This window comes from Strix aluco, chromosome 21, assembly GCF_031877795.1.
Source record: "Strix aluco isolate bStrAlu1 chromosome 21, bStrAlu1.hap1, whole genome shotgun sequence".
Lineage (NCBI taxonomy): Eukaryota > Metazoa > Chordata > Aves > Strigiformes > Strigidae > Strix > Strix aluco.
In genome coordinates this window covers 8,185,478-8,209,705 of record NC_133951.1, presented here as the reverse complement: position 1 = coordinate 8,209,705, position 24,228 = coordinate 8,185,478, and the positions used below count along the sequence as shown (strand labels likewise).

At 61.6% G+C, this 24,228-nt stretch overlaps 2 protein-coding genes and 1 long non-coding RNA gene across 3 annotated transcripts; all 3 read left to right on the top strand.

The window, feature by feature from the left end:
• Positions 1–194: 194 nt before the first annotated feature.
• Positions 195–8,499, top strand: EPN3 (epsin 3). Its single transcript, XM_074847313.1, is given in 13 exon segments — positions 195–305; positions 600–754; positions 1,077–1,140; positions 1,688–2,343; positions 2,710–2,828; positions 4,511–4,594; positions 4,882–4,989; positions 5,099–5,183; positions 5,435–5,743; positions 6,635–6,745; positions 7,132–7,193; positions 7,195–7,354; positions 7,482–8,499. Coding segments are annotated over 10 exon segments (1,929 nt in total). The 5' UTR covers positions 195–305; positions 600–754; positions 1,077–1,140; positions 1,688–1,772; the 3' UTR covers positions 7,802–8,499.
• Positions 8,500–8,639: 140 nt separating this feature from the next.
• SPATA20 (spermatogenesis associated 20) lies at positions 8,640–19,983 on the top strand. The gene is given in 17 exon segments (XM_074846929.1): positions 8,640–8,680; positions 9,898–9,932; positions 9,935–10,034; positions 10,301–10,365; positions 10,772–10,926; positions 11,156–11,299; positions 11,572–11,773; positions 11,872–12,002; positions 12,096–12,200; positions 12,674–12,748; positions 12,961–13,173; positions 13,328–13,520; positions 14,300–14,468; positions 14,908–15,116; positions 15,258–15,457; positions 15,579–15,659; positions 19,705–19,983. Coding segments are annotated over 17 exon segments (2,274 nt in total). The 5' UTR covers positions 8,640–8,648; the 3' UTR covers positions 19,870–19,983.
• A 183-nt stretch (positions 19,984–20,166) lies between these two features.
• On the top strand, positions 20,167–22,105 carry LOC141932812 (uncharacterized). Its single transcript, XR_012625934.1, has 2 exons — positions 20,167–20,560; positions 21,686–22,105. It is a non-coding gene; the product is annotated as an uncharacterized LOC141932812 (long non-coding RNA).
• Positions 22,106–24,228: the final 2,123 nt, after the last annotated feature.

Sequence of the window (24,228 nt, the reverse complement as noted above, 5' to 3'; positions counted from 1 at the left end):
GTGTTGGTGGAAAGCAGAACACGGAGCCAAGTCCTGGAGGACTTTGCTGCGTCGCTGCCCTTGTCCCAAAGGTGTTTCTGCGCCAGGCGGGCAACGGCGTGGCCGTCCACACCGCGGCCTCTCCCAACAGGATCCAAAGGCCGCACTGACGGGCTGCATTGCAAAAGGGAATCGATACAGGGAAGCGTCTCGAGAGAAACTTCGTCTGCCTGTGAGCGTGGCGGTGCCAGGCTCCTCTCTGACTCACGGGGGACGTTGCCGGCAGAGCTGTGGGGCGCCCGGCTGCTGGCCCGCGGGAGCAGGAGGTGCTGGACTGGTCGCACGGGTTGTGTGGGAGGGTGGTGGGTGCTGTGCGTGGCTCGTGGGCACGTCGCCATGGCCCTGGCTCAGCTCCGGTGGGAGGGAGCAGTGTCCTGAGCCGGGAGAGGGCTGGACGCGGTGCGACGGCTGCAGTCCAGGGAGGTACCGGCATCCGAGGTGGGTGGTGGGATGGAGACTGGTAATCGCTGTCCACAGGCACTGCTGTGTGGGGGAGATACTCCTCTGCCTGCAAGCGTTATCTCGGACAGGGAAAAAATTGCCAGTGAGTTTTGTTGCAGCTGCAGCGGGAGCTCTGGGAGCAGACCAGTTCCCCAGCCCTGCAGTGTGGCCCTGCTGAAGGCAAGGCAGCTCCAGGCAGCCTCTGCCTCCTGGCTTTGCTCGGTCCTCTGACAAAATGAGGATAAATGGTGTCTTCCCACCATGCAGGGAGAAGGTGAGGATTAAGACTAGCACAGAGTAGGGGGTAAAGTTGTGATGGGCTCATATGAACACGGGTCCAGCCTGACCCACGTCCTTTTGCACCCACGTCGGGTGCAGCACATCCCAAGGACGGGCACTGCTCGCCGGGCCTGTGCCAGGGCAGCTCTGGCCACGCCAGCCCCTGTCACCTCAGCCCTGCGCACAGAGAAGGCTCAGGCAGCTCGGGGTTTTTGGGAGAGGGGGGTTGCATTATCCATCCTGCTCGCTGACCTAGCGCAGGAGGTTAGCACCCCAAATTTGCCACCCCACAGCAATGCATGCTTCTGTCCCTGCAGCCTCTTGCAGAAGCAAAATTATCAAGTTTTCTGGGAAAATCTACCCAAGCGGCTGCTAGTGCTGGTAAGTCGTGGTGGGCTCTGCCTCACGGCGGGGTTTTGGTTTGGTGCGACGCATCCTCGGTGGCACTGAGAGCCCTGGGGAGATGACCAGGGTGAGCGGGGCTGCCTGCAGCCACAGATAGCGCATCTGGGGGTACAGGGAAGCCCCTGCCTGCTGCAAGGGCTGGAGGGGCCTGAAACCAGCTTTGCTGGGACAGTGGGGCCGAGGCAGCCAGGATCTGGAGGAGGGAGCTGCCATTTTCAGGTGGTTACTTTTAGAAGCAGAAGTGCAGGGTAAAATCTCCTCCAAATGTTGCTGAATCCGGAGTCAAATCTCTTGGCAGCTCTGCAGTGCTCGGTATCGGCTTGCTATGAGACTTTTTTCCCCTTGAGCATCCTGCGTGTCTTCGGGTTAGCGAGCGGTGGCAGCCCGGAAGGGTGCACCTGATGCCGTGACGATGGATGCTCCTACCTTGAGAAGTGTCCCAGGTGCCAGACGAGGGCTCTGGGGACAGGTCTTGGTGGCTGGGGCAATGCTGACATCTCTGTGTCCTTGATCCCCACTGCAGGCGCCCGTGAGGCTGCGTCCGTGAGCACTCATCCCTTCTCCACTGTTCCTGCCCGCCACCGGCGGGTCTCCGGCACCGCACAGCCATGACGACCTCGGCGCTGCGCCGGCAGGTGAAAAACATCGTGCACAACTACTCGGAGGCAGAGATCAAGGTGCGGGAGGCCACCTCCAATGATCCCTGGGGACCCCCCAGCTCCCTGATGTCAGAGATAGCCGACCTCACCTTCAACACGGTGGCCTTCGCCGAGGTCATGGGCATGATCTGGCGGCGGCTGAACGACAGCGGCAAGAACTGGCGTCACGTCTACAAAGCCCTCACCCTCCTGGACTACCTCATCAAAACCGGCTCCGAGAAGGTGACCCACCAGTGCCGGGAGAACCTCTACACCATCCAGACGCTGAAGGACTTCCAGTATGTGGACCGTGACGGCAAGGACCAGGGTATCAACATCCGGGAGAAGGTGAAGCAGGTGATGGCGCTGCTGAAGGACGAGGAGCGGCTGAAGCAGGAGCGGGCGCACGCGCTGCAGACCAAGGAGCGCATGGCCCTCGAGGGCATGGGCAGCGGGAGCCACCAGGTCGCCTATGGCCGCCGTGCATCGCCCTACGGTGACGACTACGGCCGGACGCGGGGCTCACCCTCCTCCTTTAACTGTGAGTGTTGCTGGCGGCTTGCTCGGGCTCGTTGCAGGGTGGAGGCGGGTGTTGCATTCGGTTTGTGCCTGCCTGGTGCCTGTCGCTCCCCTCCGCCATTTGGGGGGTGGTGATGAAGCCCATATCTGTCCTCCACCACGGGCAGAGGTTTGGCTGGGCTGGTGGTGGACCCCAACAGTGGTGGCAGCTGGTGATGCCTCGAGCTGTAAACCCACAGCTTGTTCGTGGTGGGGAGATCTAACGTGGGGCTACGTCCCCTTGGGAAGCCACGCTGTGGATGGGGGCCTGGAGGAGGCTGCTGATGTGCTTGCCTAAACACTCCAGTCCTGATGCCACTTCTTCCTCTTTTTCTCTTTTATCTCCTAGCATCATCCTCGTCCCCACGATTTGCCTCCGACCTGGAGCAAGCGAGGCCGCAGACGACGGGCGAGGAGGAGCTGCAGCTGCAGCTTGCACTGGCCATGAGTCGGGAGGAGGCAGAGAAGGTAGGGTGGCTCTGCCCGCCCTGGGACACACAAGGCCAGGCATCTCCCTGCACCCTGCCTTGTCTGTGGGCATGGTGGGTCATTTCCCTGGGAGGAGGGAGGATTTGGGGGGCTGCCCAAGGCCGGTGCATGCACCTGCAACTGCACCAGGCTGCTCACACTGTGCCTGCCATCCAAAATAGCCAGCAGGCAGATCCCTGCCTGCATCCCTGCTCCCCGTCCTCGTACAGGCAGGGACAGCACCAGGCTGAGACCTGTCCAGCCTCCCAGACCCCAGGGTGAACCTGTGAGGGTTTTCTGGATTCACCATGGCCCCCCCAAACCTGGTTGCCCTCTTCTGCCGAGGGCTTCTGGTCTAAGCTCCCCTGTTTCTCTTGCCTTCCCATGGAGGTTTTAGGAGGTGATGCCTTGTCCAACGGTGTGGTTTGGGGGGGATGGGGGGTCAGCAGCGTCCCCAGGGCTGTGCACCAGCCTGGGGGCTTGGTGGGGCCAGGTGCTCCCTCCCACTGCCTGGTCTTGTCAAACTGGGCTAGAAGGAGCACTGGAAAACAGCACCAGGAGGAGCCGAGGAGGGAGACAGGCAGCAAGCAAGCTGCTGTCCCCAACCGTGAAACCTCCCCCAGGCTGTCCCCTCTCCTATCTGCTGGCCACGGCCCCTTTTCCACCGGGGATGGGGGATGGCTTATTTGTGCACCGCTGAGATTGCCGCTGGCTGGCACGGCCCCTGCGGAGCATGCGGGTATGGCCAGGCACACAAAGTGAGAGGGACGTGGTGACCGAGGGACTGTGTGCCCGGGCTGGGGGGTGTCCCCCCGGGGCTGGCAGCGAGCGCCGTGAGCTCGGTCCTGCTGGGGCAGTGGACGTGCTTTGGAGATGGCGCTTGCTGCTGCCTGTCTTCCCTGCCCGATGGAGGCTCTTTTGGAGATGGAGCAGAGCCTATATCCCTATTTTTGTCTTGGAATTGGAGTATTTATAGCTTCCACATGCTGCCGCGATGAGCACTGCAGGAACATGCTCGTGAAAGCGTTGCCTGTTGGAGTCCATCTGGACTGTGCACACGTGTGCATGCTCGCACACACTTGTACAGGCGTGCACACATGCACAACCCCACCAGGGTCCCCATTCCCAGTCCCAGCCAGTCCCATGCTGCCAGACAAGTGTCACGGGGCGGTGATCATGGCTGACATGGTGGTATGGGGACAGCTTCTCCCCAAAATCTGCCTCAGGTCTGGGCGCTTTTCCTGCAGCAGAGCAGGGCTGGGCAGGATTCCCGAACCAAGGCCAGTTGGCATCGCAAACCCTCCTCCCCAGCAGGCTGCCGGGGTGAGGCGATGCCTAATTGATCCCCTCTCCTCTGCTGATGGCATCGGAGTCCCCAAAAACCTTCCAGGGGAGATGCTCGCTGCCTAATTTAGGGTCATCCCAGCCTAGGTGCAGAGGCAGGTGATGGGGTAGGGGAAGGAGCTGGGGCAGTGGCCGCAGGGCAGCCTGCGCGTGAGCTGGTTTGAGAGCGTAGGGGCACTGGGCTGGGGGTCCGCAGGCAAAGCCGTCTGGATGGGCACAGAGATGCTGTGCAGGCAGGTGAGGGGCCGCAGGAGAGGTGGTGGCAAGGACAGGGACCTCTGAGCAGTCCTGTGAGCTGAGGGCAAGCTGAAATGTCACCCAATTTCCTCTGTTGGCAGAAGCCACTTCCTCCAATTTCCAGTACAGATGAAGAAAGGCAATTGCAGCTAGCGCTCGCGCTGAGCAAAGAGGAGCACGAGAAGGTACCTGTGCCCCGCAGCCCCGGGCGCTCCGCTCTCCTTGCACTTGGGCTTTTCTCTGGGGCGCTGGAGCCCAAAACGCCGCCTCGCTCCAGTGCCTGCTTTGCTTTCACTGCTCTGGGCTCTCTGCTGAGCGCTCTCCCGGGGGGCTCGGCCCCAGAGGAGCCATCTGCTCGGATGCTGGGACTTTTCGGTGATGCGGTGGCAGCTCCTGTGCTGGGTCTGTCTCCTGGTGAAGGTGCTGGCTGCAGGGCTGCTGAGCTCATGGGCCCCGTCCCTTGTCCCCGCAGGAGGTGAGGGCTTGGCAAGGGGAGAACTCCCTGCTGCAGAGAGCCGTGGAGGAGACTGCCCAGGGCAGGGAGGAAGAGGAGGAAGAAGATAAGATGAAGAAAAGCCAGGTACAGCACTGGGGGCCTGGATGGCCACACAGCCAGCCTTGGGCTCCGGGGCAATCCCACAGGTCTGCCATGGGCTTCCCTCACCTCTTTATTCCCTTTCTGTTTGCAGTCCTCTATCCTGGAGCTGGCAGATATATTCGGGCCGGCGCCAGCCCCCTCCAGCCACACGTCTGCCGACCCGTGGGATATGCCAGGTGGGGGCAACTCTCCAGTTGCCAAAGCTTGGGACAGTGGCAGAAACCTCTCCCTCACCTCTGTCCCCCTCCCTAATCCCCAGGAGTTCAACAGTAAGGACCTCTTGCTTCTCCTCCCTCTGCTGCCTGGTCCATTGCATGCCTGGGTGGTGCTGCTGGAAGCTGTGGTCCCCTGGGCACATCCCCGCCTCTCAGCATCCCTCCGTGCCCTGCCCCGTTTCCCTCTTCCACAGCTTCCCTTCTTCTTTCAGATATGAAACCCAAAGCGGAGCCGGCAGCCTCTGCCTGGGCCGGTGCAGCTGACCCCTGGGTGCCGGTCCCGTCCGCTGGTGAGGAGCCCCTCTCCCAGGCGAGCGCCTCGTCCCAGCAAACCTCCGCCGGGCCCTGGGATTTCCCCCCCAGCACCACTGCAGCCTCCGACCCGTGGGGGAAGGCACCCTTGTCTTCTGGCTTCCCTCCTGCAGACCCCTGGGTGACGGCGTCCCCTCCCGCCCAGGTCTCTGGTTCTACGCCAGCTGCTGACCCTTGGGCCGCGGTGGCCGAGCAACCTCCTAACCCTGGTAAGAGGCTCGATGGGTGTTTTGGCTTTGCTGCGGACCGTGGGCAACACTGGCCATCGCTGCCCTCCTGTGAGTGGGGTCCTGGGGTGCTCCCCTCTGCCTCCTGCAGTCAGCTCTGCAAAACCCCCCTCCCTGCTCTCCTGCCCCAGAGCGGGACCTCTGCTCGCCCCTCAGCATCCTGAAGACTTCAGGGATCTTTTAGGCTTTATTTCTGCACAGAATAGGCTGCTTTAATTAATACGGCACAGTTAACGGAGCCCTCCCGCGGGAGCAGATAGCAGCCGCCGCACCGCTCCAGCAGCGGGGTGACAGTGTGTCACCCCCCAGTGATACCTGTTTGTTTGCTCGCCCCAGACCAGCCCGACGTGCCCTGCTGGGACGGGACGGTTGCTGCTCGCAGGTGCCACGTTGCAGCTGGGGAAGCGGTTGGAGGAGCAGCCTGTGTTTCAGAGCTCAGCGTCACTCTCGGTTCCTCCTCGGTGCTTCCTCCAGCCCCACGGAGGTCCCGTCTGCATTGCCCTCAGATCTGGTTCCTGGGCAGGAGAGCAGAGTCCGGCCTGGGGGCCAGTGCTGGTTGTTAAAGCATTCCTGCAGACCTGTCCCCTCCGCCTGTCCCCACTGGGGCTGGGAACGGGACCTGCCTGCTGGGGGGGGTGGCTGCGTGCAGTGTTGGGGCTGCCTTGGTCTGCAATGATGCACAATAGTCTGGCTCATTTAGCCCCCTCCCTGGGCCAAGGCACATTCCCAACCCCCAGCCCCGCGCCCCACCACCGCACGCCCTCTTCTCTGTCTCCTTGCAGGCAGCTGCCCCTGCCTCTCTCCTGCCTGTACATCTCCTGCCTCTCACCTCCCTGCTTGCTCCCCTCCTTGAGTCTCACCTCTTCCCCCCAGCTGCAGGGGGGGACGCTTTCGACCCATTTGCAAAGCCGCCCGAGCCAGCTGAGCCGCCGGAGCAGGAGCCCTCGCAGCCGCCCTCCTCGGCCAAGTCCAACAGCCCCGTCGGTAAGAGCCGGGGGAGCGGGCAGGGGCCGATTTGGGCAGGTGGGGACGGTGACCTGTCCCTGCCCGTTGCAGGGAGGCAGCTCCAGGGCTGACCAGGCTCCGTGTGGCTCCTTGTTGGCGTGGCCAAAGCTTGATCTTGCCTGCAACCATGTGTGCCGTGGGCTTGGGCTGTCCCGTAGCTGAGGGGTCAGCTCTGGTCCCTGCGGGCACCCACGTCCCCAACCCCGGGGGGAGCTTGGGCACGCCGCAGCCTCAGCCCCGCCACATCGAGCTGTGACCCGGGGAGAGATGTGCCATTAGCCGCCCTGTGTGGTGACAGGGGGATGCTGTCACCCTCGGTGTCTCCTGGCTGGCTCACACAGCTTGTCTCCCCCTCCCCACCCCAGAGCTGGACCCCTTCGGAGACCTGTTCCCCAGCACCAGACAGGATGGGGCGAAGAGCTTTGACCCTCGCCAACCTGGCCGACTCCCTGCCTGAATCTGGCAAGGAACGGAAGGACTGTAAAACCCCCGAGGCCTTCCTCGGCCCCGCCGCCTCCTCCCTGGTCAACCTGGACTCCCTGGTCGCGCCTGCACCGGCCTCCAAGACGCGCAACCCCTTTCTCTCGGGTAGGTGCCGGTGCCGTGGTGCACTGGGCTGCCTGGGCTGGGCACGGGGGTGTTTGGGGGAGGAGGAGGAGGAGGAGGGCTGGGGAGGGCACGGCTGCCCTGACGTGTCCCATCCTCTCCTCGCTAGGCCTGAGCACGCCGTCCCCCACCAACCCCTTCAGCCTCGCCGAGCAGCCCAAGCCGACGCTCAACCAGATGCGGACCAGCTCGCCGGTGCCCGGCCTGCCCGCCGGCCTCCCCGCCAACTCCATGACCTACAGCGCGTCCCTGCCGCTGCCCCTCAGCAGCGTCCCCGCCGCCGCCGCCGCCCTCCCTGCCTCGGCCAGTGCCTTCCCCCAGGCCGGCGCCTTCCCTGAACTCCCCAGCAACTTGCCGCAGCCTTTACTGCCGCTGAGCGGACCCCCGGCCCCGCCGTCCGCTCCGGGGGGGCTCAACCCCTTCCTCTGAATCCTCTGGACCTGTAGACTCTCGCCCCTTCCCCGGCTGTTACAAATCCCCCCCCCGACCTCTCCTCCCGCCAAGACCTTTGGGGGCCAGCGGTTCACTAGCCGCAAGGGAGGGTCCCCCCACGCCAGCCCCTGCCCGCGCCCGCTGGCTGGGGGCGCAGCCAGCATGAGCCCCCCGCGCTTGACAGGCCCGAGGGGACCCCCCCTCCCCTTCGAGGGCCAGAGCCGCTGCCGAGGGCGGCGGAGGGGCCGTGGCGGGGCCCGTCCTCAGGGCTTCTTGGTTTGGGGGGTGCGGTGCAGCGGGCAGGGCTGGCGCATGGGGGGGGCTCGCTGCTGGATGGGGCCCCCGGGGTACGGAGCTTTGCCCCGGCGCCTGCGGGGAGCTGGGGGGAGCTGGGGAGGGCTGGGGTTCCCCCCTTCGCCCCCCGCCCCGTCCCTCCGTGCTCCCTCCCGGGGCAGGCGCTGCCCGGGCTGTGGCTCCCCGCTCCCGCCCGCCCCTCGCCCCGCTCCCGCTCGCTGCCCCCCTCCGGCCCCCCGGAGCCCCCGGCAGGAGCTTCGGGCCGGGCCCCCGCGGGGGGAGCCGCCTCCTCGGCCGCTCGCGGGGGGGTGGGGGGAGGATCGGGGGGGCGCCAGTGCTTCGGCGCTGCTGGAGAGCGGCGGCTCGGGGCTGCCTGTGAGACAATAAATGCTCTGACGGACGCGGTGTGCGGCTCCGCGGGGCGGGCGGTACCGGGGATGGCGAGGGCGGGCTGGGCTGCGGCGGTGCCGCCCCCGGGGCCTCGGGCCGGTCACGGGGAGCGGCGGCAGCTCCGCCCCCCCCCCCCCCCCCCCCCCCCCCTTCCGCCGCCATGTTGGCGGCGCCGCTGCGCCGGGCCCGCAGGTACCGGGGTGGGGGGCGGGGGCGGGCAGCGGCTGCGGCCCTGCGGGGCGGTGGGCAGCGGCGACACCGACAGCCCTTCTGCCTCCTCCTGCACCCCCTTGAACCCTCCCTGCACCCGCCCATGTGCCCGCTTCCTCCCTGCACCCCGACACCCCCCTAAATCCTCCTGCATCCCTGCAACGCGCTGTACCCCTCCTGCATCTCCCTAAACCCCCCGCAACCTCCTGAATCCCTCCTAAATCCTTTCTGCGCCCTTACACCCCTCCTGTATACCCCTGCATCCCCCCTGCATTCCCCTGCATCCTCCCTGCATTCCTATACTTCCTGCATGACTTTACAGACTCCCTACACCCCCTCCTGCACCCCTCTCGCACCCTCTCCTGCATCCCTGCACCTCCTCCCGCATCCCTGTGCCCCAGCCCTGCATCCTCACACCCCCTCCTGCATCCCTGTGCCCCAGCCCTGCATCCTCACACCCCCTCCTGCATCCCTGTGCCCCAGCCCTGCATCCCCACACCCCCTCCTGCATCCCCTCACCCCTTCCTGCATCCCTGCGCCCCAGCCCTTCATCCCCGCACCCCCTCCTGCATCCCTGTGCCCCAGCCCTGCATCCCCACACCCCCTCCTGCATTCCTACACCCCCTCCTGCATCCCACCCAGTAGCTGGGGGGTCTCTCTGGTCCCGTCCTGTCTCTCACTCCCCTCGCTGTGAAGAGCCTGTCCTGCCCTGCCTGCACCCTGACCCCGCACCTACCCATGCCCCCACGGGAGAGGATTTTCCTCTCTGAGGACACACAGGTCCAGTCCCACAGATGCTGCTCCCTTACGCATGGCTGTCGGGCGGCTGTGCCCCCAAAGGATGCTGTTGGGGGACTGGAGGGGAGGGAGCCCTGGGGATGGCGGTCCCCGGGCCATGCCTGTGCCAAGCATTGCCAAGAACAACCTTGCCTGAGCCTCCAGCAAGTGGGGGGACTACACGGGGTCCTGGGGGGGAGATGGAGGTGGACCGAGCCCCCGCAGAACCGCCCAGCCTGGGGCTGAGAGCAGTTCCCGTGGCACGGGGAGCGATGAGGGAGCAGCACCCTGTCCCCGGACCGCGCTGGGCACTCAGAGGAGCTGGGGTGAAGGTGGTGCTGGTGTGGGGCATCGCGGCTCTCACCAGGGGCTCTGCTTTGCTGTGACGAGCAAGGAAACGATGAGCCTGTTTGGCGTCGCAGGTGCACGTTTCTAACGGGGAGCGTGACCATGGCCACGGGGGAACAACCACCCCCCCCAGCGTCCCTCGTCACACCAACCGCCTGATTAACGAGAAGTCCCCGTACCTCCTGCAGCACGCTCACAACCCTGTGGATTGGTAAGAGTGACCGGTGCCTTTCTCCCTCCTCCTCTCCTTGCGTCTGTGGGGCTGAGGGACTGGCTGCCGCGGAAGCGATGGCTGATGAAGCAGCCTGGCTGCCTGTGCATCACCCTGCGGGCTCGGGGTCCATGCTCCTGCGCCAGCCATGCCCCTGGCTGTCCTGACCGCTCTCCGCCAGGCAGCAGCTTCTCAGGCAGCTTTAGAGGAGCCCAGGTCCCAGCAGCAGTGACCCCTGAAGCTTCTTTCTTGTCTTCCCTCCACAGGTACCCTTGGGGTCAGGAAGCCTTTGATAAAACAAAGCAAGAAAACAAGCTGATATTCCTTTCAGGTAACCAGAAACAAGACATATTTCATGTTCTCATGTGTTTGTTTAGTAGATGGCCAGGTAAGCCAGGCCGTGTCCTGAGCTGGTGTGTGAGTAGCCACGTAGGTAAGGATGGACACTGAGCATTAATTCTCTGCTAGCAAGAGAGGGCCAAGTGCTTTAGTAGCTCTCTCTGAAGATGGGCTGCATCAAGGACCAGTCCTTGGCCAGATTTTAGGAGGAAGAGCTGGAGTGCCCAGGAGGCCCTGCAAGCCTCCATGCTTGGAGGAGGCCTTTCTCCTCCATCTCTTCTCTAGGGCGGTAGCAGCTGTGGCCTGTAGCAGGGTTCCCCACCTCTGAGCGATCTCCCCATAACCCGTGTCCTGCTCCCTGCAAAGGCCTTTCTTCACTCACCTGAGCTTGTTTTCAGTTGGCTACTCCACCTGCCACTGGTGCCATGTGATGGAGGAAGAGTCCTTCAAGAACAAGGAGATCGGGGAGATTATGAACAAGAACTTTGTGTGCATCAAAGTGGATCGTGAGGAGCGGCCAGATGTGGACAAAGTGTACATGACCTTCGTGCAGGTAAGGGAGGCACAGGCAGGGCTCTGGAGGCCTGACTGGTTCTCTCAGGTTGAGGTTCACGGTCATGTTCCTCAGGCAGGAAGAACCAGTTATGGGGTGGTCTGAATGGGGCCATCTGTGATCACAAGGACATGTCTGTCCTCAAGTGAGGCACTTGGATGTGCCAAAGGGGTACGGAGCAGAGGGTGCCTCTTGCGTGACCTTGGTGCACCCGTGATTTGTCTTTCAGGCAACCAGCGGTGGGGGTGGCTGGCCGATGAGCGTCTGGCTGACTCCAGACCTCAAGCCCTTTGTAGGGGGGACATACTTCCCTCCTGAAGACGGAGTGCATCGCGTTGGCTTTCGGACCGTGCTGCTCCGAATCGCAGAGCAGGTACGGAGCAGGAATGGTGTAGCAGGCAGTGCTCAGCCAAAGAGACAGCAGGGAAATTGGTCTGGGCTTGATGGGTGATGGAGTTAAGGGATACACTCACGAGAAACAGTAGCCCAGAGAACATGTCAGAGCTTTGGCTGGGTTAGAGGTGGATTTGAACTGATCTGGGGAGGGGTACTGAGAACTGAAGGTGCAGTTTGCACTGGTGCAGTGCAGGAAGCAGAAAGAGAGGCACAAGATGGAAGAACTGACTTTCTCACTCTGCATCTTAGTGGAAGGAGAACAAAGATGCCCTGTTGGAGAACAGCCAGAAGATCCTGGAAGCATTGCTGTACAGGTCTGAGATCTGCGTGCGGGGCCAGGAGTCACCCCCACCGTCCAAAGAGGTGATGGCCACCTGTTTCCAGCAGCTCTCCAGCTCCTATGATGAGGACTACGGTGGCTTCTCCGAATCCCCCAAGTTCCCCACCCCAGGTCAGTCTGGTCTCTGCTGCTGAGCCCCGTCGTGGGGCAGGCAGTGCCGGGGGGGCAGAGCCCACCCCACAGCCTCTCACTTTCTTCCTGTATTTCAGTGAATTTGAATTTCCTCTTCACATACTGGGCCCTGCACCGAACAACTGCAGAAGGTGCCCGGGCACTGCAGATGGCTCTGCATACTCTCAAGATGATGGCCCATGGGGGCATCCATGACCACATCGGTCAGGTAGGAGGAAAGCCTCGGGGGTAAACCCCTGGCATGCCCAGGAGGCGTGGGGTGGAGACATAGGGTAGAGATGTGTCCACTTGGTCTTTGCAGGGTTTTCACCGCTACTCCACCGACCAGCACTGGCACGTCCCTCACTTTGAGAAGATGCTGTACGACCAGGGGCAGCTGGCAGCCACGTATAGCAGAGCGTTTCAGGTTCGGCCGTGGTATCCCTCTGCGGGGGGGCTCACTTGGCACGCTGAGTGCTGACTGCGAAGGGCTGGCTTGGTTTGGGGAGCAGCTACAAAGCCTGTTCCCCAAGATGTTGCCCATCCCGTGGGCACGGAGTGGACCCATACTCCCCTTCATCTACTGGTGTTCATCCAGAAACGCTGCACAAATCCGTGACAGCCCCAGGGTTTTGAGTGTAACAGGGGAGGAACAACCTCCTGGCTGGTCTTTGCAAGTCAGCAAACAGATGCTGCTGCCTCTGACATTGGTGTAACTGCAGGGTTGCTCTCCAGTGCCCAAAGATTTCTATCAGATGAATCCATGCCACGTTTAAAATCCCTGGACTTTCAAATGTGTCGCCCCTCCTTTGCCAGCTCTTTAAATCTGAATATCTGGCTGTGTCTCTTGCCTCCTCCCTGCCCCTTGTAACATCGATGTCCACCCGGTGCCTCCTGCAGATCTCTGGTGATGAATTCTTCGCTGATGTCACCCAAGACATTCTGCTCTACGTCTCGCGGGACCTGAGTGACCAGGTAGGTTGTTCCCTGAGCTGGGCTGAAGGGAGCCGATTACCCTGCCCCGGGGCATGGCTCAGGGTTGCTTTTCCCTCCCTCCCTTCCCAGCTGAGCTCAGTCTGGGGCACTGCTGCGGCTCACTGGCTGGACTGCCTGCCCAGCAGGGATGGGGAGCCAGCTGAAGGTGCTGTGCTGGTAGCTGAAGGGTCTCTCTGTTGCTCTTTTCCCAGGCTGGAGGTTTCTACAGTGCAGAAGATGCTGATTCCTACCCGAGCATCACATCTGGAGAGAAGCGAGAAGGAGCTTTCTGTGTGTGGGCAGCTGAGGAAATCCGGGCTCTCCTTCCTGACCCTGTTGAGGGGGCCACAGAGGGGACGACCCTGGGAGATGTCTTCATGCACCACTATGGAGTGAAGGAGACGGGCAATGTGAGCCCCATGAAGGTGAGGGAGAGCAAAGACCTGTCTGGTACTGGGAGCATTGGTGGGGAACCTGCACCCCTGGGCGTGGGGCGATGGCAGAGCAACCTCAAAGCATGTGGGGGGTCCAAACCCTCCTCAGCCCGGTGGCATCTGTAGAACGGGGCTCTCCTTTCAGGACCCCCATCAGGAGCTGAAGGGCAAGAACGTCCTTATTGTCCGGAGCTCCCCGGAGCTGACAGCGGCCCGGTTTGGGCTGGAGCCGGGGCGGCTGGGTGCCCTGCTGCGGGAATGCCGGCGGAGGCTGTCCACAGCCCGGGCACAGCGGCCGCGGCCACACTTGGACACCAAGATGCTGGCGGCGTGGAACGGTGAGAGGTGGCTCAGCTCTGGGGGTGCACGCCTTGGCTGGGCCCCTCCGCGGCTGCCTGGGGCCAGCGTGTTTTTGGGGGCTTGTAGCAATGCGTCCTGCTGGGACTGGGCAGCCCCCCACGGAGACAGTGGGTGGGCTGGGATCCAGGGCCTGGGAGAAGCAGCCCCACACGTGGAAGCCATGGGGCTGCGGAGCATCAGGATAGTGCTCTGGTTTGGTTTTCCTTCCCTGTTGCCAGCAGAGAGCAGCAAAACTCTTCCCCTGGCTCAGCCCGGCTCCCCTACTTGGGCTCTGGGGAAGGGGACTGAGTTGGGGATTGCGGACCCCGGCGGGGCGTGGAGCCCCTCTCCACTGCTGTGTTAGCGGGGGGACCACAGCTCTGTGTCCGTCTGTCCGGGTGTCCTGCAGCAGGTGATACCTGCAGTACCCCAGGCACCGTTCCCAGCAGTAAATGCCTGGGTAGCTGGGTCTGGAGCTGCCATGAGCTGGAGTTATACCACGTCCTGCAAATGGGAAGACTCTCTAAGCCCTGTTTCTGCCTGCAAGCAAAGGCTTAGCTCTTGCTGACCTTGCAGCGCTCTGCCCTTCTCTTTGGTGACAGCAAGTGACTTTCTTAGTGGTTTGAACTGAGTGGAAGAGCTGATGACTGAGCCCTGACCTGTCTTGAACATGAGGGAGGATGAGCTTCATACCAAGCGTCCTTTAAAGGAAAGACAGTGACACCCCCACTGGTTCCTTGTGCCCCCCTGAGCCTGTCCCATGTCTGTGCCTACGCAGGGCTGATGATCTCAGGCTTTGCCCAGGCTGGGGCAGCCCTGGCTGAGCAGGAGTACGTGAGCCGGGCTGCACAGGCAGCTGCCTTCCTGCGGAGACACCTCTTCGACCCCACCAGTGGGAGGTTGCTGCGGAGCTGCTACCGAGGCAAAGACAACACGGTGGAGCAGAGGTGAGCAGTGGCACAGAGAGTGAGTGTCTGCAGACCAACTGGCCACCCCACAGGTGCTGCCCAGGCCCCTAGTGGTCCCTGTCCTCCTCCAGGCAGGACTAGACATGGAGGGAGGGAGGCTGTTTGCCTTGAGCAGAACTGCCTCCGGTGCAGTATGGGATGGATTAGTGCTCCCCACTCAGTGAGGAGAAGTTAAAGTCAAATCCTTTCCCATTCCTTAACTTCCAAGCTGGCAGGAGCCTTCCCCTGTCCTCCGCTGCTGTACAGAAACCCAGGGCTGAGCCGTGTGATGACTTGGCAGAGCCACAGCTTATCCTGGACTGGGCTCTGAGGTGGCATCTCCTCGGGTAGCAGAGACCCGAGCTTTGGTGGGTTGGAGAACATTTCCCACCTGGCCAGTGTAGAGACCCTGATGCTCCTTCCCTCTCTGCCACTGCAGCGCTGTGCCCATCCAGGGCTTTCTGGAGGATTACGTCTTTGTCATCCAGGCTCTTTTTGACTTGTACGAAGCCTCCCTGGAGCAGGGCTGGCTGGAGTGGGCCCTGCAGCTCCAGCACATGCAAGACAAGCTCTTCTGGGACCCCAAAGGCTTTGCGTATTTCTCCAGCGAGGCTGGCGATCCCTCTCTGCTCCTGCGCCTGAAGGGAGGTGAGCTCGGGGACGCGGCCATGCTCTGCGTGGGTTACAGTGTGGGGCAGCTGGGGGAGGGCAGGGGCGATGCCGGGCTGGGGGACCAAGCTGTGGGGTGGGGAGGTGTTGGGCTGATGGAGGAGCTGTTGTCCCCTGCAGACCGAGATGGAGCAGAGCCCACCGCCAACTCTGTCACTGTCACAAACCTGCTCCGAGCAGCTTGTTACTCCGGCCATACGGAGTGGGTGGAGAAAGCTGGGCAGATCTTGGCCGCCTTCTCAGAGAGGCTGCAGAAGATCCCGATCACCCTGCCAGAGATGGCCCGGGCCACCACTGTCTTCCATCACACCCTCAAACAGGTACGGGCTGGGGCTCGTGTCCGCTGTGGGACCTGCTGCAGGGAGGGGGTTTGGCGGTGGTGTGGGTGCAGCCACAGCGCTCTGCTTTCTCCCTCCTGCCACCCATGCTCTCCCCGGACAGGTCGTTATCTGTGGGGACCCCCAAGGAGAAGACACAAAAGAGATGCTGCGCTGTGTCCGCTCCATCTTCAGCCCAAACAAGGTAGAGGTGCCAGCCCTGCCTGCCCTGCCTGCCCTGCCCTGCCCGCTGCGCAGCCACTCCTCACCAGCTACCACCACGCTCCCTGCTGCCTCCTGCATTGCTGGTGCCTTCATCCTTTCTCCCAGTGTGGCTGTAACACCCATCCTTCTCCTCCTCTGTCCTGCCTCCCTTCTGGGAAGCATCCTCTCCTTTCCATATCCGTAAGTGGAGCTGGCAGGGCCGCGGCTGACCCCTGCACCCCTCTCCCCGGCACAGAGCGCTGCCAGCCCAGCCCAGGGAGCGGCTGCTGTCGCTGCCGGCTGTTTACACAGCTCTCAGCCTGAGCCTGGCGTCCCCAGCGCTGCTCTCCCAAGGGAAAACCTTTCATTCCGGTGCAGATGTGTCATGCCCGGTGTGGATGTGTCATGCCTGGTGAAGATCCAGCCAGTGTCTGGGTCACCTTCTGCCTGCAGCCACCCTCACATCCTTGGAAGCAGCCAGGCAGTTCTTCACTCCGGCTGCAGGTACTCCCGACTGGGAGGGGCTGGCTTTTCCCAAAAGCTTTGCCCCCAGCTGTGCTGTCGCTATGCACTAGGGTTACCCCTCGTTTTGCTTGTCTGCATCCTCGCTCTGAGATCCTCACTCGGTGCATCCCACAGAGGGGTGGTGCTGCCTCGGGACAGAGCTGTTTGGCGGGCAGCAGCGTCCCTGCCCTGGGGACAGATGGCTCTCGCCTTGGCAAAGCTGTTGAGTGGAGGGAAGCAGAGCTGGGCTGCGGGTGAGGGGGCTCAGCATTTCGGCCTCACTGGATTCATCCCTGCCTGTTGGGGTCCTGGCACCAGGGACTGGCACGTTAAGCCACAGCGTGTGGGGAGCTGGCACTGAGGCCAAAGCACCAGTTTCTCTCTGTAACCCCAGCTGGGGTGAACTGGGGAGGGCTGAGCCGTCCGCACAGGATCCCCTGCTCTGTCCTCACGTTAGCTCAGCCCATGGAGACTTTCATCCCTGACCCTCTGCCTGCATGCCCAGCGGGAGCACGAGCGGGGGACACAGCTCTCCGTCCTTCCTCCACCATCTCCCGTCCAGCAGCACCCTCGGCCGTGCCAGTCCCCGTGCCACGTGCGAGGCCTCTGCTCCCGCGCTCTTCCTCTCTCCCTTTGAAGGATTACAGTGGGTGACCCAGTTTGCAGGGATGGGGAGCGCCTTGGTGGCAGCAGGGAGCCCAATGCTGCTGCTAATATCCTGCTCCTTCTCCCCACAGCTGGTTCAGCTGTTGGTCCCCCGAGTGCACAGGGGCTCTGGCAGGGGATGCAGCTGGCAGCTTCGGGGTCATGAGCAGAGCAAGTAGCGCAGCCGTTTCTTCTCCTCCCATGCGGTTTTGTTCCCTCCTGCTAAGCTGGTAACAAGCCTGGCTGGTGGGGATGCTCACTCCTCAGGGGCAGGTCTGTCTCCCCCAAGCTGTTGCCTTCCCCGAGGTAGGGAGGAAGAGGAGGGCTGGGTGCTCCCGATGGATATTTCCATGGGGGAGCGCAGCCACAGGGTGCTCAGGAGCTGCCCGAGGACAGCAGCACCCGCCCGGGCTGCGTGCAGGGGGGTGTGCTCAGAGGGGCATGCAGGGGGCTGCAGCTGGAGGCTGGCAGCAGGCAGGGTGGGGGGCCAGCCCCTGCTCACCCCGTGCTGGGCACGCCTGCCCTTGCATGTTCCTGGTGTTGCAGTGGTGGGATGGAGCAGAAGCTGTCCCGTTTGGCAGCCTGGGTTTGTTTCCTGGAAGAAGGATCGTGGCAGGAGGTCTCTTGCCAGAGGGGCACAGCCCCACGGGCACGTGTCTCTGCTTCCCTGAGTACGAGTGTGCAGGAGTGGTAGGAGCTGAGCTCCTCAAGCTTCATCAGCCCACCTTCCTCCTCCTCATTCCTGCCTGTGCTGCTGCAGCAGACGGGGTGTCCCATTGTGGTGATGGTTGCTTCTCCCTGCTGTCACCAGGGCCAGGAGTGAGCGGTCGGGACTCTTCAGCATCATCTGGGTGGAATGGAGGGTGACACTTCCCCTGAGCCATCCTGCTGGGGCTTCCCCAGTGCCCCCCTCATTCCTCGTGGACAGCCTGATCTCTGGCAGCACTGCCTCCTCACCTTGCGGGGGTGATGGAGAGAAGGGAGGAGAATCCCACTGCTCAGGTCACGCTGCCTTCGGGAGCAGCCTGCTGCCTCCCAACAGCCATCCCTCTTTCTGTGCTGCATCACATGAAGATGCGGGTGCTCTTTTTCCCACCCGTCTTCAGCCCCATGCCAGCTGCTCCCCAGCTCTCCTTCCCCACCCTGAGAAGCTGCCTGAGGCGAAGCAGCCCTGGGTCGCCCGCTCCGGGGATGCAGCAGCTTTGGGAATCAGCTTTGCTAAGGAGTTGGGGAAATGTCACTGCCGTGTCCCCTGCCGCCCCTGCTCCCTCGGTGCTGGCAGGGCACTGGGGGCCAGGCTTGTCTGCAGGAACACGATTAATTAGGTCGTTCCAGTAATTAATTCCTTACAAACTTCACATTGAAATCCTTGCTGTAGCGAGATGCTGATGATAAAACAGCATTGAGGTCGCAGGTTTAAATGGACCCTGCGCCCAGAGGAGCCCTTTGCCACAGGCAGCTGCCGCAGGGATGCGAGTGCTCCGGGGGTGATGCTGGTGGCTGCTCCCCTGGGGTTCCCAGTGCCCGGAGTGGAGAGGGTTGGATCCCTGTTCCAGGGCTGGATCCTGGTGTGGATCCCTGCCCTGTTAATGGTCTTTAGGGTAATTATGAAGGATCCCATTATCTCCTCAGCTGCAGAGCACTAGCCTGCCGCTTGCCTTCATCCTGGCCCCGCAAGAGGACCTTAGGGAGCTTGTGAGAAAAATGAATAATGAATTTCAGATTGGACGTGAATTGGTAATTAATCACTCCTGGAATTAATTCCAGACAAAGGCGAGGGGGGAGGAGGTTGCGGGGGAGAAGAAGCCCGGCAAGGAGACGGGCTGAGCCAGAGCTGGGTCAAGGTAGGGGCCGAGTGGGAGATGTGGGGGGACGGGGGGCAGGATGGGACTGCAGCAGCCGTTACCTAGAACAAGAGCCTGGGGACACAGGGTGAGGGCAGCCCCTGCCAGGCACGCGTGAAGCTCTTGGGCGTCCCTGCTGGGTGTCAGTGCTGGATTTGCCCCGGGGCCCGTGGCAGAGGATGCTGCACACTGGTGGGAGATGTGTGTGCTGTGGGTGGCAGCGTTTGGTGTTGGCATCCCTTGAGTGTTGGCGTGAGCAGCATGAACACGTGGCGGGTGTTTGGGTGCTCGGTGGGCACCACAGTGGGTGCATGTGTGGGGCTGGGGCCGGGCAGGCGAGGGAGGGCCACATGCTCCAGCAGCGAGATGCTGCCACCGAGCCTTGGGCCTTGGGAAGTGCTGGCGTTTTGCTCACCCTTTGCATCCGTATTGGCACCAGGCTCTGTGCCAGCTCCTGGCTTTCCCCTGATTAGCCCGCAAGCCCTAAGGCTTTAACAAACATTTTCCCTTTCAGAAAAGCTAATTATCACGGCAGGCCTGTCATCACCCCTGGCTGGTACTGCCGTCTCAGCTGCGAAAGCCCCCGACTCACTGCTCGCCGGTGTCTCGAGTTTTTTGGGAAGCATCTGGAGGGCAGGAGGAGCTGGGTGCAGGGTGGGACGGGGGGATGCTGCAGCTGATGCTGGGGCTGCGGCTGCCCCTGGGCTGGGTGGGTGTCCCTGGGGAGCTGCGGGGGCTCGGGCAGCCCCCTCTGGGTGTGCAGGTCCCTGTGCTTCGTTCCCAGCTGCCAGGTGACTGCAGCGGAAAAGGGAGGCAGAGCTGCTGGGGTGGTGTGAGCCACGCGCTGCCTCCAGCACAGGCACGATGGGGACGTGGTCACTGCGGGACCCTGGCAGAGGGCTGGTGTGGGTCCCCCCGGCTCCCTGTCCCCTCCCCAGTTTAGAGGAGCGTGCAGGGGGACGCTGCCAGCGCTTGGCTTGTCTGCAGAGAGGGCAGGACCAGCTGGCTGGCGCTGGCTGAGCTCTTCAGCTCTCACAGCTCCTTCTCCGGCAGGTGCTGATGCTAGCAGATGGAGACGGCGCTGGGTTCCTCTACCGCCAGTTGCCTTTCCTTGGGTCCCTGGAGAGGAAGGACGGGAAAGCCACCGCCTATCTCTGCAGCAACTTCGCCTGCTCCCTGCCCATCACCTCCCCCCAGGAGCTGCGTGGGATGCTCTGACCCTGAGCCCCTCGGCCCCGCGGCCTGCAGGAAGGCGAGGGGGAGGCAGACCGTCACGCCAGCCTGGGAACACGGGAGAGACCCATAATAAAGCCACCCTGGGCATCAACTGCCTTCCCTGCCTGCCATGGGTCGGGCTCTGCTTGCGCCGCTGCTCTGGCAGCATCTTGGCAGAACTGGCTCTGGTCCCCGGTGCTGGTCTTGGCATGGCCAGGAGGCACCCACCGAGGAGCACCTCCTCCCCCTGCACATGCGCTCGCTCCTCGCCGAGGAAAAGAAAAACAAATTAAATATAAATCCCAGCGTTAATGGAGAAGTCAGATGGGAAAACTATTAGGGTTCCTATAGCAACCCAGGGTAACATTGTCAAAAGCACCTGGATGACTTGGGAGTCAAGTGCTTTTGAAAGTGTTACCCGTTACAACAGCCACAGTATTTTTCCATTACAGGGTAGATTTGTAACATACATTAAGTTAATATACAGCGCATGCAAAAAATCTGCTGATTACCACAGTGGATGAAAATGTGCCACAAGACCCAGCCTAAGCACTTCCAAACAGCTAAACATCTCGTCCTGGCTTTGCCAAGGTTGCAGAGACCTGGTACAGCTTGAGAAAGCACTTTTCAAAGCCTTGTTTTCTTTGTGAAAGGCCAGCACGTGCATCCACACTAGGATGGGGCTCGCGGGGAGGTAGGGAGCTACCCCGGGGTGGGGTGGCTGGAAGGGGCAGGCACCAGGGCTGAGGATTTGGGAGTTTGGGGGGCTGCTGTGCCCCACAGCTGCCCTGGGCTCCCGAGCATCCCTGTGGGTGGGTGACCCCACCTGATACCACTCTGGCTGGGGGTCCCCGGCGGGGATGGGAAGCAGGGAGGTGTCCAACTCGCCTCGGCTGGGGCAGTCAGCCCACCCTAGCAGCCGAGGGGCTGGGGACCCCTGAGTGGGCAGGCAGCGGTGCTGGCAGCTGCTCCGTGCCAGGGCAGGCAGGGGCGGGTGGATGGGGAGGTGGGTTGGCTGGAGCTCCATTTTGGGGCTGGGTCCTCTGGGTGAGCGCTGCCAGCCGGGGTGCTCAGGGCTGCAGCTGCTCCAGCATGGTCTCTGCCTTTGCTTGCAGAAGGTTTCAGTAACAGCACAAGAAAAAAACCCTAAAAACACCTTTAGGCCAGCGTTTGAGAAGGGGGGTGTTTGCTCTGAAGTTTCCCAGCAAAGCCTAGGCTGGACTGAGGATCTCGCCCAGCCTCACTGGGGGATCAGCCGCATCCTGCTGACGCTGGCGATGGGGACGGCGCTGTCGGGTCTTGGCACCTCTGCAGTCCAAGCAGAGGGGGATAACCCACCCCGGCAGGAGCAGGATGCTGTCGCCAACCCCAAAAGCTCCCTTTGCTGCAGCATAAACTATTCTCCTTTTCCTCCCTCCATCCCTTCTCCTCTTCCCTGCTTCCAAACAGGCAAGTACCAGGTTTTCAGCGCCCCTCTGACACCCTGGGGGTCCCCCACCATGGCAGCCCACACCCGGCCGGCGGGATGCCGTCATCTGGCAGCGAAGCGACGCCGAGCCGAGCTGCCCGCCGGCTTTCCAGTGGGTTGTGCCAGGATTTGGGGGTAACCAGCCAGGAGAAATGCTTTTGAAGTCAAAGAGGAATTTTGCACCTCATCTCGTGAATGCTTTCTATGCTTGGGGAAGAGGAGGGGTTTGTATTTTCTCTCCTCTCGGTTTTAAAAGCTGAAGTGTTTTTGGAAATCCAGCTGAAAATTGTCATTTGGGCAGATGGCTGGCTGCTTTCCCTTTTTTTTTTTTGGGTTTCTTTTTTTTTTTAGCTTGGCATCTCTTCGAAGATTGATTTGACACCCGTCCTTATGAGCGCTCAGAGCAAGTTGGTGCTGTGTCCATGCTGGGAGAGCATCCTCAGCGAGCAGGGCCAGTGCTGGCCACCCATGGGGAAGCCCAGCTGTCTCAGGCCCCATGGCCAGCCAGGTCCATGTGCGGCAGCCATCCCCGAGGTGGCATGGGACTGGAGGTGTTGTGCTGAGCCCGTTTCAGTGCCCACCAGCCCCCCGTAGCACAGGCACAGGGTGCTTTTCTCCTGCACCGTCTTGCTTCTCAGTGTGTCTTTGTAAGCAGCCACCAGGCAAAAATGTGCTGTGAACCTCTGTCAGGATGAATTGGGCTCACTTCTCAGAAAAAACAAAACAAAAAGGAAGAAAAGTTCTCTGTAATAAATAACTAATGTTGTGGCACCTTGGTCCTCCTGGCACCTCTGCTTCGCTGCCGCCCGGGAGCCGGTGGCCCCATCCTGTGCGGCCCCGCACTCTCTGCCCCCTCCCTGGAGCTGCTCGGCTGCTTCAGCCCTTTGGCTTTATGGCCTTGGCAAGGGGCATTTTGGCTTGGGTTCAGCTGCAGCACCCCCCTTGCTGGTCCCCTCAGTGTCCCCCAGCCAGGCTGGATGCCGGGGCACCCATGGGTGCTGTTCCTCATTGGTGGGTGATGCCAAAGAGGGGCCTGGCCGCAGGAGCCAGTTGGAAGTGACGGTTAAACCCTCCTGGTGATGCTTCCTTCCTCATTACTTTCCTGTCACTAACCCACCAATTTCACTGCAAATGCCGTTGATTTGCTGCAAGTGTTGTTTTCTGGGGTGATTAACAGGAGGCAGTGCTGGCAGGGGCAGTGCTGGCAGGGTGCTGCCCAGCCGGCCCAGGCTCTCAGAAGGATGATGGGGTGGGGTCATGGTGCTCAGCAGTCCCATGCCACTTCTTAAAAATGCATTTTCCTGACCCGTTCCCATGTTTCCTTTGGCAGTGGATGTGGGTGCTGCTGGGGACTCGCCCCAAGGCAGCACAGGATCCCCTTTCCCCACCGGTGGGGAGGCTCAGGGTAACAGCAGGCAGCATCCTCCGCTCCCCCCACTCCTCTCCAGCTGCAGTTGTCAAAAAAACCCAAAAATGCATCAAATAACAGATGTGCTGCTTTTTCCCCCACAAACACTTGGATTTGCCATCAGGCTGCTCTGGAGGGCACAGGGGGCTTTATCCCCCTGCCTGGGGCTCTGGGCTTGCCTGGAAGCCTCAGCAGCCGTGGATAGAGAGAAGCAGGTTTTCCCCTTCCTTCTTTTTAATAAAACAAAAAAACAACCTTTCAACATTTTAATTTTTAATGCTTACATTGAGGGATCTGCAGTGCACCTCATCGCTCAGCCCACCAAGGCAGCCGGGAGGGCTGACACCCATCGTGCCCCTCCGGGGGGTCTGGGGCACACAGTGGTGGGGAAGCAGCGCCGGCGGCCACCCTTGCTGCTCTAATGAGGCTTTCCCTCTAATTAATATTCCCCGGCAAAGCCAGCGCTGGTTCTGGATCTCTCAGCTTTTATCTCTGTTGGCATTGATGTGACATCAATGGGAGACGGGGCTTTGAAAGCTGTTTGTTATTTGCGATGTTGCATCTGCAGGAGAGGGAGGATGGAGAGGGGCGTCCCCAAGCCCCGGCCCAACCCTGCTCTAATGTCTGTCCCCCCGCAACGAGGCACACGTGGGGGTGCAATCTGGGCATCCCTATTTCCAACCCCTCTGAGAAGGGTACATTGGGCAAAATAATGAGGTTTGTGCCCCCAGTTGCTTCCCGCATGAGTGCCTGGGCATGGGTCTCCCATTCACACCCCATGTGAGCACCCATTTAGGTCACGCCTGAGCACCCCATTGCGCCATGCTTGGGTGGTCAATTAGGCAGCACCTGAGCAATTAGTCAGCACCTGAGCACCCAATCTGCTCATGCCTGAGTGGCCGATTAGCTCCTGCCTGAGGGTTATTTGGGGCATCAATGGGCAGGTTTTGGTAGCTGGGAGCTGCAGTGGTGCTGATGTGGGAGGGGGTTGGGAAGTGCTGGGCACTGGTCATGGCTGCTCTGAAAGTCATGGAAATGCCCCATTGTACCCTAAAACTTTAGGGGAGCCTATGGCAGGGAGGGCAGGAGATGCGTGGGGTCCTGTTGGTGTGAGGAGTCTCTCTGTGCCTGTCCTGCGCTGTCGAGTCCAGTTACCCCAATATTCACCCAAAGGGATTTTGCAGCTGGTGAGCTGGCTGGTGAGTGCTCTGAGTTGCAGCCTCCTCCCTGGAGCATTTTGGGGGGCTCACTGGGGTCCTCTTGCACTGGGAGGTGGGTGATGGGCAAATGTTGGGTCGCAGCTGCCCTCCTCCAGCATCCCCCAGGCAGCAGCAGGGGCTGGTGGGCGAGTCAGCTCTGCTCCCCCCTCCCCATCCCGGCGTTCGTGTTGCACAGATGTTCACGCCATCCAGCTCCAGTAATTCCAATATTCCTGACAAGTGAATTTGCAGCTGAAGCTGGCCAACACTTGCTCAAAATGTACTTT